General features: G+C 43.2%; 1 protein-coding gene across 2 annotated transcripts; it reads left to right on the forward strand.

Annotated features, from left to right (window-relative positions):
- Window positions 1–2706: 2706 nt before the first annotated feature.
- On the forward strand, window positions 2707–13833 carry TP53INP1 (tumor protein p53 inducible nuclear protein 1). 2 transcript variants are annotated; one of them, XM_061448077.1, is made up of 4 exons: window positions 2707–5545; window positions 6042–6390; window positions 8024–8057; window positions 10398–10560. In XM_061448077.1, the coding sequence occupies exons 1-4, from the start codon at window positions 5434–5436 to the stop codon at window positions 10413–10415; spliced, it is 513 nt and encodes a 170-aa protein (XP_061304061.1). In that variant the 5' UTR covers window positions 2707–5433; the 3' UTR covers window positions 10416–10560. The 2 variants fall into 2 exon arrangements, with proteins under 2 accessions (XP_061304061.1, XP_061304060.1); XM_061448076.1 differs by lacking the exon at window positions 8024–8057 and having other exon boundaries at window positions 10398–13833.
- The last annotated feature ends 1136 nt before the right edge of the window (window positions 13834–14969 follow it).

Below are 14969 nucleotides of genomic sequence, written 5' to 3' on the forward strand. Positions count from 1 at the left end.
AACAGAAATCGATGCCACAGAATTCCTAATCTAATTCCTAATCTAATTCCTTCTCAGGGGACTTTAAAAAACATAAAGACTGGCTTTTTAACTTCATTAGGAGGCTGTGACTCAAATACAGCCCGAGCCTTCCAAGGGCTTGCCTACACTGGAAAAGTTCATTATGTTAATTGATTAACATATAGTGCTTAATATAACAGTCAATATAAACAAAGACTACTATGTTTAACACTGGTTGTTGTTGTTGACCTAAGCTAACACAGCTGCCAAACATGACAGTTCTTGTCTGCACTAATTGCTTTGTATCGCTTTAATTAACGTGTTCTAACACAGTGTAATTCTGCAATACAGAGAAATCCTTTGAGGCATTTATTCTGTACATTTAATTTTCTGTCTCGCCTATCTTGAATTCACAGACGTGCTGCTTCTGCCATCTCCCAGCCCCCTCCAGCCGTGGAGCCACTATCACATCAAATCAAAAAGACTTTGTAGGCTCTTTTATGAATTGCTTCAACTTACAAACTGAAAGTTTAATCAGACATTCAATCAGTTTACACCCCCTGATAGTGCCGGTTATGTATCTCATCATTCAGGAAGGGTCAGCTCAGCCTAAAAAAGTATCACCAAATACCAGACATTTGAAAGGCTTTGCAAAAATACTGTAAGTTGTCCATCTGGGCAGTTTGTCAGCCAAGTTACACAGCCTGTTCCCAACCACAGGAAGCCACTTTGCAGCATTCCCCAAAAATGTACTTTCCCCATTTTGTTTTACATAGAAAAGCTTAGTCCTCAAAAAAAGGGAGGGGGAAAAAAGGGTACAAAAGAAGATGTTATTAAACACTGAAGATAAAAGGTCAAGAAGTTTATCTGGACTCCCACAGCTACAACACATTTAGGCTGCACACCTTGTATTTTAGTAGAAAATGTTATTGCCTGTTACAAATCATGTTACTCAGCACTACTGAAACCATGAAAATTCCTAAATTGTTAAGATGTGTTGCATGTAAACTGCTGTTTGGCTACACAGTGCCCATTTGTTTCAGCATCTTCCAGAGGACACAGATATTTTCCTAAACAGCATTTGCTGCAGTCTGAAGCAACAATATTAACACTCTGATGTATTCAGAGTTATATTAAGTGACTGAAGGTGTGCAGCACAGCTACACCAGCTCTTCTGGACTGTAATTTCACTGCCTGGAAATTCCTTCCTTATTAGCTGCTCATCACTCCAAAGAGCGCTGAATTTATGTTCATTGTTCATTGCCTCTTGTCTTTTCCTTAAAGAAAAACAGGGAGTGGATGGGGTAAGTGACCTAATGCACAAGTCTTCCAGGACTTCAGAAGTCTGACTTGGAATCTTTACAAGTCAACTAACAGGCTTCAGCCTACTGGACCTGCAGTCCTGAGTCCAGCTCTGGGGAGCCAACACAAGAAGGACAAGGATCTGTTGGATCGAATCCAGAGAAGGCCACAAGGATGATCACAGGAGCTACAACACTTTACTTATGAAGACAGGGTGAGAGAGTTGGGGTTGTTCAGCCTGGAGAAGAGAAGGCTCTGGGGGGACCTTAGAGCACCTTCCAGTCCCTAAAGGGGGCCTAGAAGAAATCTGGAGAGGGACTTTTTACAAGGGTATGTAGGGATAGGACAAGGGGGTAATGGGTTTAAACTAGAAGAGGGCAGATGTACATTAGATATTAGGAAGAAATTCTTTACTGTGAGGGTGGTGAGACACTGGCACGGGGTGCCCAGAGAAGCTGTGGCTGCCCCATCCCTGGCAGTGCTCAAGGCCAGGTTGGATGGGGCTTGGAGCAACCTGGTCTAGGGAAGGTGTCCGTGCCCATGCCAGGGGGTTGGAACTGGATGATCTTCGCAGACCCCTTTCTACTGAAACCCCTCCATAAGTCAAGATGGTGCCTATTTAATTACTAATTAATTTCCATCTTTAACTACAGCATTAATAAGTGGTTTATCTACTCCAGTCCCTCTGTTCCCAAGCCTGTAGCGGTGAGGGGCGGGCTGGGCGGGAGGGGCCACGCCTCCCCGCGTGCCTTCCCGCCCGTCACGTGCGTTAGCGACAGCCGCCGGCGGCGCCGATTGGCGGAGGGGCGGGAAGGGGCGGGGCCAGCTCTGCCGGCCCGTCAGCTGCGCGCCGCGGCTCTCACAACAAAGGGCTCCGGGGGCGCGGTGCGGGTGGGTGCGCGGAGTGGAGCAGTGCTGTTCAGGTGGGTTTGGCTTTGAGGGGCCGGGGTTAAGGCTAAGACCGGGCACGGCGTCGGTGTCCCGGCTTATCACAGCGGGGGGTGTAGCGGCGTCCTGTGGTCTGAGCGCTCGGGAGAGGCAGTGGAAAGCAGCAGCGGCGGGATTCCCGTCTGCGTGGCTTCCATCCTGGCTTGTCTCTCCTCGGGCAGCGCCGAAGCCGGGAGCGTTTTCCCGTTTTCCTAGCTGGTAATCGCGTCCCCCCGCCCAGCGGCGGGGCTGGGCTCTGGAGCCCGGACGGGTGACCCGTTGACTCCTCCGAAAGCGGCTTGTGGGAGCCTCCTGGCGGCGTGAACCGGCCGTGGGGAAGGCACCGGGCGGCGCGGCAGCCAGGAACTGCAGCGGACGCTTCAGGGAGTGTCTTATTTTCGTTTCTTTTTTGCTTGGCATGCGCCCCATCTCCTCTGCTGGGGCAGAAAGAAAAAAGTGGGTTTGAGTGTTGTTGGTTTTTTTTTTTTTTAGTGCAACGTAGTATTAACGTGCATTGGATGTGTTACCTCTAACATCCTTTTCATCCCGACTGTGGCTGAGTCAGCTGTTCCTGGTCCCATATTTTCTTGCAGCTGATCGTTCCTCTCTAACAGCCAGTGTACCTCTCTGTGGGCCTCTGCCTCATTTGCCTCCCCTTGATAACAGCGTTCCTGCTTGCTCCTCGTCTGGCTTGTGCAATAGCATGCAAGTGTGGCATTGCTAAGGGCACTTGTCCAAAAGGATGTGGGAACATCAACCAGTTTCTAAATGATTCAGATGGGTTTTATGGATCCTCCTTGGAGTGGGGGAAGGAGGAGATTGGACAAACTGCTTGTGATCTACAGAAAGACATTTATGGGTCAAGCTGTGGTTTGTTTAGCTTATGTTCTCAGGAACAATTCCACTATAGGGAATTGTGGAACAGGAACAGCGGCCTCTCGCTTGTTAGAGGTTAATTATTTCATGTTGTTATGATGCCTGTGGAGCCTTAATTTAAGAGTGTGAGTTCTTGTCTTGCTCCACTCTATGCACAGAACAAAAAGGCAGCTTCTGCATGAAGGTGATTTCCAGCCTTGGCCTAAGGAAGAGGCATCATCAGCACTGGTCAGCAGTTACGCCATGGCTTGCTAGTCAGCCTAAAGAAAAACTGAACTTTTTTGTTCCTGGGCATAGTGCCGAAAAAGAGATAGGAATAGATGTGGGAGGTAACTGGAAAACTGTAGGCTTTAAGCTTCCACTTGGAGTCCATATCCTTATCCATGGCAAGTTCTGACTGTAACTGAGGCTCTCAAGCCTTCTCAAGAAGATGCTTGGGAACACTGTGGGCATTTGGCGTTTCCTTGGGTAACCCACCCAGAGCTTAGAAACCTTAATGGTTAAAAGCATTTCCTGCTAGTAACCACTGAAAATTGAACTTCACTGTAGCTAAATGCCACTTCTGCTTGCTGTGAATGTAGAAGAAGGGAATAAATGTTTGCCTTTTTCTTCACATAATTGACTATTTTCAATTTCTCCTTCTCTTTTTTGAGCCTATTTTTTGAACTTTATCATTTTTCTTTACACTTGTGATTTTTCTTGTGGCTGTCTTAGAGAGCCCAGATGGCTCATGTTCAAGTGTGGTCCTGAAAAGGCAGCCTTTAATCTCTACTGCATCTGAGCCAGTTGTTCCTAGTCTTGCATTATCCTGTTGAAAAGCTAGAGTGCATAACTTCCTGAGTTACACTGTACCTTTTCATATTGCTTCTGAAGACTACTCTGAATGCCACCCCTATCCTTTTGTGCTGTTTGAATGAGGAGGTAGCTTGTAAATGTCTACAGGAGCAGTACTATGTGGAGCAGGTGCTTGTCTTTGCATTGAACAAGTAGGTAATGGAGTCTGGTGTCCTGGGGTAATGTGGTGTAGAAGGTCAAAATGATCCTTTGGTGTGGCCTGAGAGTTATAGGATGAAGCAGGATGTGCTGGCCTTAAATAATACTCTTTGTGAGTTGTATCTTAGCTGGGTTTGTCTAGTATAGTGTGTCTTACTCCTTTTCTGAGTGCAGACATTCATGCCCTCTTGCATGTGTATCTTCCCTATTTAATTATTAAGCAGGTGTTTAATGTGTAATAATTTTGACATGCTGTAGTAATTCAAATATTTCTATAGTGGAATTGTAGTTAAATCAGTGAATATTTTTCATGTACAGTGTTTACTTTTTCAGCTACTTTAATGGCTTCTATTTGTTGGCTCACGCATAAATATTCAAAGGCTGTAAGCGTGCAGATCTGCATGCGTGAATATTCAGCTTCTTGTACTGATGGGATTTTTCATCTTAACTGCCAAATGTAGAGTTCAGGCTTATGGTGACTAATTACATGTAGATAATTAAGTATACAGGTTACTTTTCTGTGTTATTTAGGCTTACCATACATAACTAGTTGGGCGCTTGCAGTGAAAATGATCACACTGGTAACTACGTGGTGTACTTTGAACAGTACACTACTCAATGAAGGTGGGACATGCCTTCCTACTGTGTTAACTTGTAGGCAGCGTCCCTGAACTGTGTGAGATGGGAGAGAAGAAACACTGCCTTGGGCACCTCTGAGAGCCCTCACAGGAGTCCCTGGACAAGGTGTGAGGCTGTGTCAATGGAGGAGATGTGTTGTCTAGAGAAGAATGCAGGTGCCCTTTGCATCTCTCTGACTGTGAGGAAGACGGGCAGGGAGCTGAGGGACCGCCTATGCAGTGAGCATATAGCATATAGTCCTCTCCTCCCATAACAGAAGGTGGGAACTGAAACCTGAGCAGACCTTTGCTCAGGGAGGAGAATCAGGAGGAAGGTGCTCAGCTCCAAGGACAGACTTAGGCTTTTCCTGTATGAATCTGGGGAGGGTATGGTGAATGCCAGTGAAGCTGCCTTCCTCGTAGGCAAAAATGCTTACTAGTACCTCAGACTGCACCAAAAAGAGGGCTTTTAGTTTGTTCCCTAGGGGTGTTACCTGTTGCTTTGTCATTAAGACCCTTGTCATTGGTGTTTGGTTTTTTTTGCAGGTTTCACATAAACTGTTCACCAGACATGCCTCTGCATGTCCTGTACCTAAGTTGATAAAGCATCTATGCACTTTAATCTCAAGTCTATGCCACTCTGCTAGTACAGTGTGAGCTGTGCCTTGAACCTTGGATATAAAGACCTACCAGCCAAAGTCTTGTTCCTGCCTTAGTAATGTTCCAGAGGTTAAATAACATGCTCATGGGAGAGATTGATAGCCTGTCCAGCCAAGAGCCAGAATTCAGTGAGAAAGAAGATGACGAGTGGATTCTGGTTGACTTTATAGGTAAGATGTCTGTCAAATGTAAGCTCCGCCTTTGTTCTGCTCTGGCTGTTACTTCTTTTACTTCCTTATAAAGACACCAGTAGCTTGGAAGAAACTTTACCTGCATAAAATGAGTGTGGATTAGTGTAGGGTGTCTTCCAACCAAATGTACTAAAACATGTTATGTAAACTGATGAGAAAAAGTATGTCAGGTTTATAAGCATGACACAGGCTTCAGCAGAACTACTTGTGCAGATAAAATATATTTGACTTATTATGCAATTGTATTGCTTTGCTGATAACAGTTGTGTTGCACATCTGGCATGGCTTATCAGGGAGCAACCTTTGCCCCTCCCCTGACTTCTAAAAATACAAAAACTTGTGTATCTGCTAATAGGGGTTTGTTTCTGTTTCTTTGTTTTTTCTGTATCCCGTTGTTGACTCTGTGCAACCATGTTGTTATCAACCTCCTGCGGTCAACAACCTCCACGGGTTCCTCTACACTGACTAATGGCAGACACTTGCACTAACTGCTCCGCGGAGGAAGCGGACATCGCTGAAGCATCGGACGCAGATGGCTCACCTGCCTTCTCTTGTTTACCGTCTCCCTTGGAACACTTTCCAGAGGCCAGCGAGTCTTGCTTCATCCAGTTTGAGTCATGCCCCATGGAGGAGAGCTGGTTTATTACCCCTCCCCCATGTTTTACTGCAGGTGGATTGACCACTATCAAAGTGGAAACCAGTCCAATGGAGAACCTCCTCATCGAGCATCCCAGCATGTCTGTGTACGCTGTCCACAATACCTGTCACAGCCTTAATGAGACTGGGTGTGGAGATGAGGAGTTTCACAGCCCAGGTAGTCCGAGGTATGTTCAGCTTCATTTATCAGGGAGCTCTGTTGCTGAAAATATCTGGTTTCTACTTGATCAGCTTAGACACTTAATACTGAATTTTCCAGCTTATTTCCAAGCAGGTGAATAAAGCATGAATACTACGCAAGATGGGTAGGAGGGTCAGGGCTGCCTGCCTGCTTAGAAAAATGTTACACAAGATGACCGTGTCAGGATTCGGTTGGGTTTGCTGTTTTGACACTGCAAGGAATATTTATGGAGCCTGATTATTCCCTGGCAGGATGTACTTTGGTGCTGTTAAAACGGGTGGCAGTTAAAGTTCATCACATGGATTTGGAAGCACCTTGCCCTCTTTTTGGCTATGTGTATTTTTCAGAACTTTACATAACGGTCCCTCCTGAGATGGAAAATTTTACTTTAATTATCCTGACAGGGGAATTTGGTTTGGTTTGGGTTTTTTTTTTTATTCTTCAACCTAGTGGTAGATTAGGACAGGATTAAGTTTTCCTACAAGCTGCTTGTGGAACAAAGCAAACTGAAATACTCCACAAAATTTGCTCCCCTTGAGGTAAAAATGTGTGCTGCAAACTTCTACTTTTAGTGAGGTAAGAAGTTGTGCTTATTTGAGTCCCAAAAATCTGGCCATGGGGAATTATTGCAGAGGCATGTTTGCCATGCACTGCTTCTCTGCTCTCGGTTGTCCAGTATATGCAGCTATACAAGTACAGCATACGTAGATATATACAAATAGAGTATTTCTTTACTTTATGACTCCACACTTGGCCATGTGTTCATTGATTTGGAAATAATTGGGCGTTTTATGATTTCCTGGTTAATAACAAAGACTGACTTTTTGTCCCATCTGATGGTTACCCTTAGAAACAATTAAAAAACAAATTGTAGTATACTAAGCTTTCTTCTGCAGGAGAAAATGAGTGTAGTGCTAGAGCTGATGTAGGTAGATGCCCGTGGACTTTTCTGATCAGCTCCTTGCTATATTTAAAGTCTGTACTTCAAAGAGACAGGTGACTTTGAGATGACATGCTGATGTATAATATTGAAGTATAATGCTGATACCATTCATCTTAGAATGGGGATTTGTACAGTTATTTGGGGATGGTAGCTTGTGGTGTTAGGCATCAAGGGTCAAGCTTAACTTAAACTGGGGGAAGTTAGGAGTACACAGCAGCTTTTAAAAGGAGGGTCTGAAGGAATCTGCAAATGCACTGTAGGCTGTGAGGCTTACCCTAGTGAAAGACAGTAGTTTGCAGTGAATAGTAACACACAAAGTTGGGTACTGACTTCTCAGTGACTTGAACTGGGGGTACTGGTATAAATCCCTTTGGAGAAGAATGCTCTCTTACATTATACAGTACAGTCATGCTGCTTTAACTTGTCGGGAAGCTAAAGGTGTGATGAACTTAGCTGGTGTGTGGTAAGTTTCTTCACACTGAATTCTGTGCTGTTGCTTCATCAGAGAATCTAGGCTTTTGTATGCGTTATTTTTGGTGGCAGAACCAGGGTGAGACTTAAGTCTAAAGCCGAAGTAGGCTACAGAAACTGGGAACATCAATTACACTGCTAATGCAGTTTCAGAAGCTGTTTTGAAGTCTCTAGTGGTTTAATGGTTGACCATTTAACATTGTAGGGCCAAGAAAAGCTGCTTAAGGCACACTGGCACAGTAAGTACTACTGTTTTGGGACAGTGCTTTTTGTTTGATCAGGCTGCTAGCAACGCTGCTTCCTCTAGAGCCTTGTCTGCCAAAACAATACTGGTTTTAGGACTAACCTTTGTGCCAAATGATGTTACTTGATCAAGCCTAACTACATCTGCTTTAACAAGCCAAAATGCTAAGTGCAGAAAAAAGTAATTAAATATTAATTGGGATGGGGTCTGAAGCCTTTAATTTGTCTTGCGAGGTCTGGCTCTGTAGTGCAACTATCAGGACCTGTGTGCTTTCTAGCAAAATAGATGCCAGGTGTGCAGCAGTGAACATATGTAGCAGCAGTCTGCCTTTAGGTACAGCCCCTCTAAAATTACGTTTTGATAGTATTGATGGAGTAGTACAGTAACAGGCTCATTAGGCCTGTTCTCTCAGGGCTCACTAGTGCCAGGCTACCAAAGACAGCCACTAAGATAGCAAAACGCCATGTTTTGAAAAAGTATGTGGCCTTTTAGCTAATTCAAACCACTTCTGCTATCCCAGTTCCACTTTAAGATAAGTAGAAGAATGTTGCTTTGCAAACTGGTGCTGGGAGGGCATTTGATAAGAGGGCAAAAAGTTTAAATATCTTCAACCAGCAATTTTAAACCAGTTTTTTCCCCTACAAAAGGAGGAAATCTATTTGTTCCTTTTAAATTCCTTTTGAAGCAAAAGCGTGTTGTATAAACTCCCCTGTGTTCTTCAGGTTAGTCATGTTTTTCCATAACAAACAACACCACTTTGTATTAGCAGTTGATGCTCTTTGCTAGCTAGTAACGTGCAGCAAGGGCATGATTAGGAAGTAAAGGATGATTTCCTGTGTGTCACAGCTGGTCTGTCTTTCTCATCCTAATAAGTTTGGTGTGGTTTCATAGTTTTTTAAGCTCTCCTCAGAAGGGCTTCACTTGGAGTTGCACTTCCAGCACTGATCAAAATTAAACTGGTGTAATCTGCATAGAAAGTACTTACAAGGCATTGTGAATTGATTTGTGCTGTGTTATTTGCTCACTTCTTGCTTCATATTACAAGTGTTAGGTTTAGGACAATATCCAGTGAATGAACAGGAGAAAACCAGCATGTCACACATGGCTCTTCTGGAGTCTGTAGGCTTCAGTTAATGTCAAGTTACCCAAGGAGCCAAAAGAAAGTGGATTTGGGTGTTTAAAATCATAGAATCATAGAAGAGCTGACAGTATTTAGCTCCAGTGTAGGACCTGGGGAAGCTGAAGAGCTCACTTCTCTGCCAGGCACCTGCAGCCCCTCAAGAGCAAGGCTATAAGGGTGTCTGCCATGGGCCTGGCAGACCAGAGACATCATATGATAATTGAAAGTTAAGCTCTTCCAAAAGAAACTCTAGAGTAGTCATGCTAGAGCTGACAAGCAGACTTCCCAAGAGGCCTCTTGGTCATGCCTTGGCAAGCTCCTGGTCTTGTAGGCAGCTTTTCTGGGCACCACTGAGTTGACAGCTAGTGACTGTGTCCTGGGTGGGGAGAGAGAAGGCAAGCAACTCTGGTGCCGCTGGTCTCACAGCAGCGTGGAGCTCAGACTTCAGATTTGCTTTGCTTTTTAGAACTGCCAGGCTATCTTTAGCTTTTCTTGGGAAGTTTCAGGAAACACCAGTGATTGTTCTGTCAAGTAGGGAAGTCCTTTCTCAGTATGTCAGTCCCTGCTTGCATAGGCTGCTGGTTTGTTTTTCACTAGTGCATGATGGAGAAAGGGTTTGCCAAAACTGCTGACTTTCTGCTCATAAAATCTGAAGGGCTGGTTGAAGAGCCATCTTTCTGAGTTATTTCCTGTGTGTGTCACAACTGATCTATCTTTCCCATTCCTCTGCACAAACATTGTTTGGATTTATTTGTGTGGCTGGCAATCCAAACATGCTTTTATTGGTGTGCTTCTGTTTTCAGGCTGAACCACTTATGTTCAAGATGACTTTTCTTAAACCAGACTTTGCGTAATGAGCAACTCTAAGTCTTCTAAGGCTGGAGCAGTGTGACACACATTGCCTTACATTTCTGATCGATGTTGCATTCTGGGCTTAGGGAGGTGGGGTGGGGAAGGAAGGGTTCAGTGGTATGAGACACCAGATGTCCAAAGGCTATTGTGGTGCCCTCACAAAAAGTGAGTTAGCAGCACTACACATGGCTTACCAGTGTGGCTTTCCTGGCTTGATCTCGCCTCAGCCCAAATCTCTGTCCAGTAGAATAAGAGTGCTCCTTTGAAATGCTGGATGTTGATGTCCCTGTTCTGCCCTGTATAGTTTGCATGTCTTTCCAATGCTCCTCAGTAATGGCTGATACCTGCTTGTTACGTTTCTAGACTGGAAGCCCGAAATGAAACGGGGCAGCGTGTTCACTGCTACGTCACAGCTCTTGCTACTCGTTCAGCTTTTCTGGAAAAAACCAAGAGCTTTCGTCCTAGCCACTGGATAAAAGAACATAATGAAAGACATTATCTCAACAGAAATGGTCTCCGTCGCCAAAACCTCACCAGGGATTGCCACTCTCGGCAAATCAAGCACAATGGACTCTTTGTTCACCAGCCTTGCCAGCGTCAGTTCAATTACTGATGGCTCTTGTGGTTTTAATCTATGGTCTAATTGTTTTTTAGGTTACTCTTGTTTCCGTGCATAGGTAAGTGTGGTCAGTCTGAAGCTGATTGTCAATGCCTCCAACACAATTGTAACTAGAGTTGCATTCTTTTAAAATGATACCTAAATTTCCAAACATCTTGCAGTAAGTCCTGAACATTGATGTTAAATATCAATGTCTTGGAAGCCTATCACTAAGGTAGTTTGTGTGCTGTTTTATAAACTATGATGTATAGATGGGTTCTTAGTTGATCTTTTAAAGACACTTAACTGAGATGGAAATCAGTTATATTTTACGTTAATCAAAGTGGAGTTAGAAAATTTGAGGTTAGGTGTATTCTTTAATAACCAAAACTTGACAGCTTGTGTATCTGTCTATATTCAGCATATATGATTACTTTCTAACAAAGGCATACTATAGCTGCCAGTGGGTAGCTATGCTGAACTGTTACAAGAAGGACGTCTAATGTAAATCGCCTAGTACCTACTTGTGTTAGTGGAGTCTGTGTAGGTGTATTGGGTACTTGATATGGATATCAGAAAGGGTTAAATGTCCCCCCCTAATATTGTTGCAGTAGGCTATGGCACTGGTGTTACAGATGTAGTACCTCACAGTGGAGTGGAAGGAAAAGTGGGCCTATGGGTTAAGTGCAGATGCACAACACAGAGCTGAACTGGGTTTTACTTGGTGCAGTTTGGGTTCTTATTCCTTTTCTCTTATTCTTTCTGTCTTTAAAAGATGTATTTACCCTATCCCATTTCATTTAATCTCTAGTCTACTTAGAGGAAAAGGATGGTGTACTGACTTCTTTTAATCCCATCAGTAGCTGACTGCTCTTTAAAGAAGTCAGGCTGATGGATAGCTATTTCTGAGCTGCTAATTGCTGTTAAATTGTCTGAGTAGCTCAAAAGCAGCTAGAAGGAAGGTCTTATTAGTTCAAATTTTCTCCCTTCTCTTTCTCTCTAGAAATTAAGTCCAAGTTAATTGTGACTGGAAATGAAGGGCAGTGTGTGGCAGGGATAAGAGGATGCTGAAAAACAGTCTTACAGAACTAAACACAGAGATGACAGGGTGTATAAAAATGGAGATAGATTGGCAGTGTTATTCCCTTAGCCCATTGGGGCAGAAGAGCTGGATAGCAATTCCATGGGCAACAGGAAAGAAAAGCCATTCAAAACTAACAAGTAATTTTCTTAAGAACGCTGTACAATGTTTTGGAAGTTGGCAGGCACTTGAAAACCCAGAACACAAAGTTCACCTGTTCAGTACACCCTGTTTCTTAACAGCAGCCATGTGGCATGCTGAGCCCTGATAGATCAATCTGGGAAGTAAACTAAATGCCTATGGAGGTGAGGAAGCAGAAATCTGCACTGAAGAAAGAGGGGAAATACCAGTAGGTTTATCCCCCTTTCTGTCAGTACTTAATGTGACTTACTGGTTTTAACTTGTGTTTAGTGCCTAGGGCATTAAAGTGTTAACATTACATTCAACAATGTCTTCCAGTAGTCCTTATACAAAAGCTAGTATAAGGAGTCATGTGAGGAGTCCTTAAAATTAGATCAGTAATGTGAATTTTTCTAGACCTATGAAGTATTTTAAATTCAGCCAAATGCTTCAAATTCATTGAAGCCAAACTCTAACAACTTGGATTGACCTTGATGTAACGGTACTGTTGCACATTCTGCAGCTGGAATTGTTGTGGAACATGCTTAGTATACAGGAAATAGCACTTATAACCTTTGTTTCACTGCAGATGTGCTGCTTCACTGGGGTTAGTTAAGATTGTTGCAAGGGGATGCTCACAGATAGTTAAGTGTGTAAAAGCAATAGGTGCTTTCCTGGATACACTAGTCTCCTTTATTTTATTTTTTTCCTAAAATACATTAAATTCACACACACAGTGAAAGAAAACAGAATTGGTCACATCGTAAGTTTCAAAAATAGGGATTTTTTGTTAGTGTTTTCAGCAGTATGTGTCTGTGTCCATACAGCAATTCTTTTGTGGTCCAAACATTCTGGTTTGCAAATAGCTGTGGTTTCACCAGTCTCTCATCTGTTCATGAATACTCTTACTTGCCTCAGATTGTCTGCTTTTATCACTCCAGCTTTTTGCCCAGTTTAAACTTCCTTCTCACTGCCAACTTCCTAGCTCAGGAAAATTCCTCTCTTTCCTGTATTTTTGTTTTTCTTTGTATAAAAGTAACTACTTTCCTTCAGCTTTAATTTTCTTAAAGTGAAATGAAGGAAGATGGAGTGTCCACCTCCCAGTGTTAGAAGGAGTTAAGTAATCTTTTAACTCTTGACAGGGAGATGGGAGTTGAGAGTATAAGGCTCCCAGGCATTACAGTGAGAGCCTTGGACTGTTCTTCTCAGTAGGCAAGTAAATGCAACTTTAGACTGCTCCTAGAATTGGGAGATACTGATCTTTTTATACTACATTACTAGATGACTTTCTGGTGATGAAAACCTATATCTTTCAGGATATAAACTATTTTGTTGCACAAAGCTGTGCTTCTCAATTTGTAATATTAGACACCATATTATTGTGTGAGATAGTACTGCATCAATGGCTTTTTGTTAATGTGGTTTACGTATTTATGTCGGTCTAGCCCCATTTTGTGCCTGGAGCTATTGGGCAAATAGATTTGTTTTGTTTTTCTGTTTTAATAGCAAGCTGTGTGGCTTCTTATGGTTTTTTGACTTGTATTAAAGTGTGTGTTCTTGTAAAAAGCAGAGGCCTTGCACTGTCTTATATTGATTTGATATTCATGAATCTTGCTGAAACTGTATTTTCGTATGTATTGGTCAATAGACAGATTTGCATTTTAAACTGTGCCTTCTACACAGCAAACTTGAAGATTCAAAAGGGACATTTCAGTTAGGATTAATACTGTACATCAGTCTATGCACATATGGCAGCTTCTCTCCAGAGCCACTTCTCTATTTGTAGCAGTCCTTTTGATATGGAAGAATGTCTGGCTCTTATTTTTAATAGTTATAACACAAGCTGAAAAACAACAAGATACAGCACTTTGCCAAAAAGTAGCATTGCTTAACCAGTGTGTATTTACTAAAGTGATCTTCTGTATTTTGTTTTCATAGTGCATTCTGCACATTGTGGGAAACGTGATCTTAACTCTCAATAAAAAATGGCCTATTAAAAATTGTCAGTCTGTTCTTTTATATTGCACATCAGTTAACCCAAATGCCTGAGCACCTTGTTCAGGTGTGGCAGGTGCAAGTACTGACTATACTGAGTATACAAGTACTGACTATACAGGTACAAGCTAGAGAATGCTTGTCTCTAGCACAAAAGTTCAGAGAATCAGTGTGCATTGCTGATCAAGTGATGATGTTTAAGTAGTGTTCCACACTTCTGCCAGCTGCTGTGTTTTCTGATCCACATGCAGAAGTGCTGCAGGTGACCAGATAAAAACACATTGCCACTTCAAGCGTGCAAGGGCTAAGGGGAAGGTTTTTGCTTATCTAGACTGAACTTCTCTTGTTTCAACTCATACTCATTGTCTATCATCCTCCAGCTGTGCACCACCACAAAACATTAATGTTCAAGAGGTGGAGGTAGGGACTGGTAACCTGTGGGGAACATAAGCATCCTATGCAAATGTTCAGGGATGTGTTTAGGGAGCCAATTCCAAGCTGTCTGTAGCTGAACCTGGCAGGGGGTGTGGAGGACAACAGGCAATCCTCGGGCATATCAGCTGCGAAAAGATGATCAGAGAAAATGCGGGCCTGCTTCTAAACGGGGCAGGAGTTCTCATGGCAAAGGGACAGGGAGAAGGCTGAGGTACTCAGTCTTGTTTGCCTGGGTTTCTACTGGTAAGACCAGCCTTTGGGAACTGCAGGCCCAGGAGGCCAGTGGGAAAGGCTAGAGCAAGGACTATCAACCCTTAGTTAAGAAAGATTAAGCTAAATGCTTAGAGATGGGACATACCCAGATCTATGGGACACATTCATGGCTGGTGAAGGAGCTGGCTGATGTTACTATGAAGTTGTTCTCAATTATCTTAAAGGTTATAGCAATGGACAGGATTCCTGAGGGGTGGAAGAAAGACATGTCCTTCCTATCTGCAAAGGACAAGAAGAAGAGGGAGAACTAAAAGACAGTTGGCCTCACCTTGGTCTCTGGGAAGGTGATGGAGCAAATAGTTCTGGAAACCATTTCCAAGGGTGAACAAGAAAATGATGAGGAGTAGCCAGAATGGATTTATGCAGGGTAAAGCATGCATGATAGCCTTCTACAATTAGATGACTGGCTCAGTGTTTGAGGGGAGAGCAGTGG

The sequence above is a fragment of the Pezoporus flaviventris genome, unplaced genomic scaffold, assembly GCF_033815535.1.
Source record: "Pezoporus flaviventris isolate CSIRO_AGI_PZ_B2104156 unplaced genomic scaffold, CSIRO_AGI_Pfla_v1 ptg000007l, whole genome shotgun sequence".
Taxonomy (NCBI): Eukaryota; Metazoa; Chordata; class Aves; order Psittaciformes; family Psittacidae; genus Pezoporus; species Pezoporus flaviventris.

Bases quoted from the DNA above. Each gene is read 5' to 3' on its own strand.
- TP53INP1 (XM_061448076.1), top strand. From the start codon at position 5,434: ATGTTCCAGAGGTTAAATAACATGCTCATGGGAGAGATTGATAGCCTG. The intron at 5,546-6,041 runs GTAAGATGTCTG...GACTAATGGCAG, and splicing joins GATTCTGGTTGACTTTATAG to ACACTTGCACTAACTGCTCC. The intron at 6,391-10,397 runs GTATGTTCAGCT...TTACGTTTCTAG, and splicing joins CACAGCCCAGGTAGTCCGAG to ACTGGAAGCCCGAAATGAAA.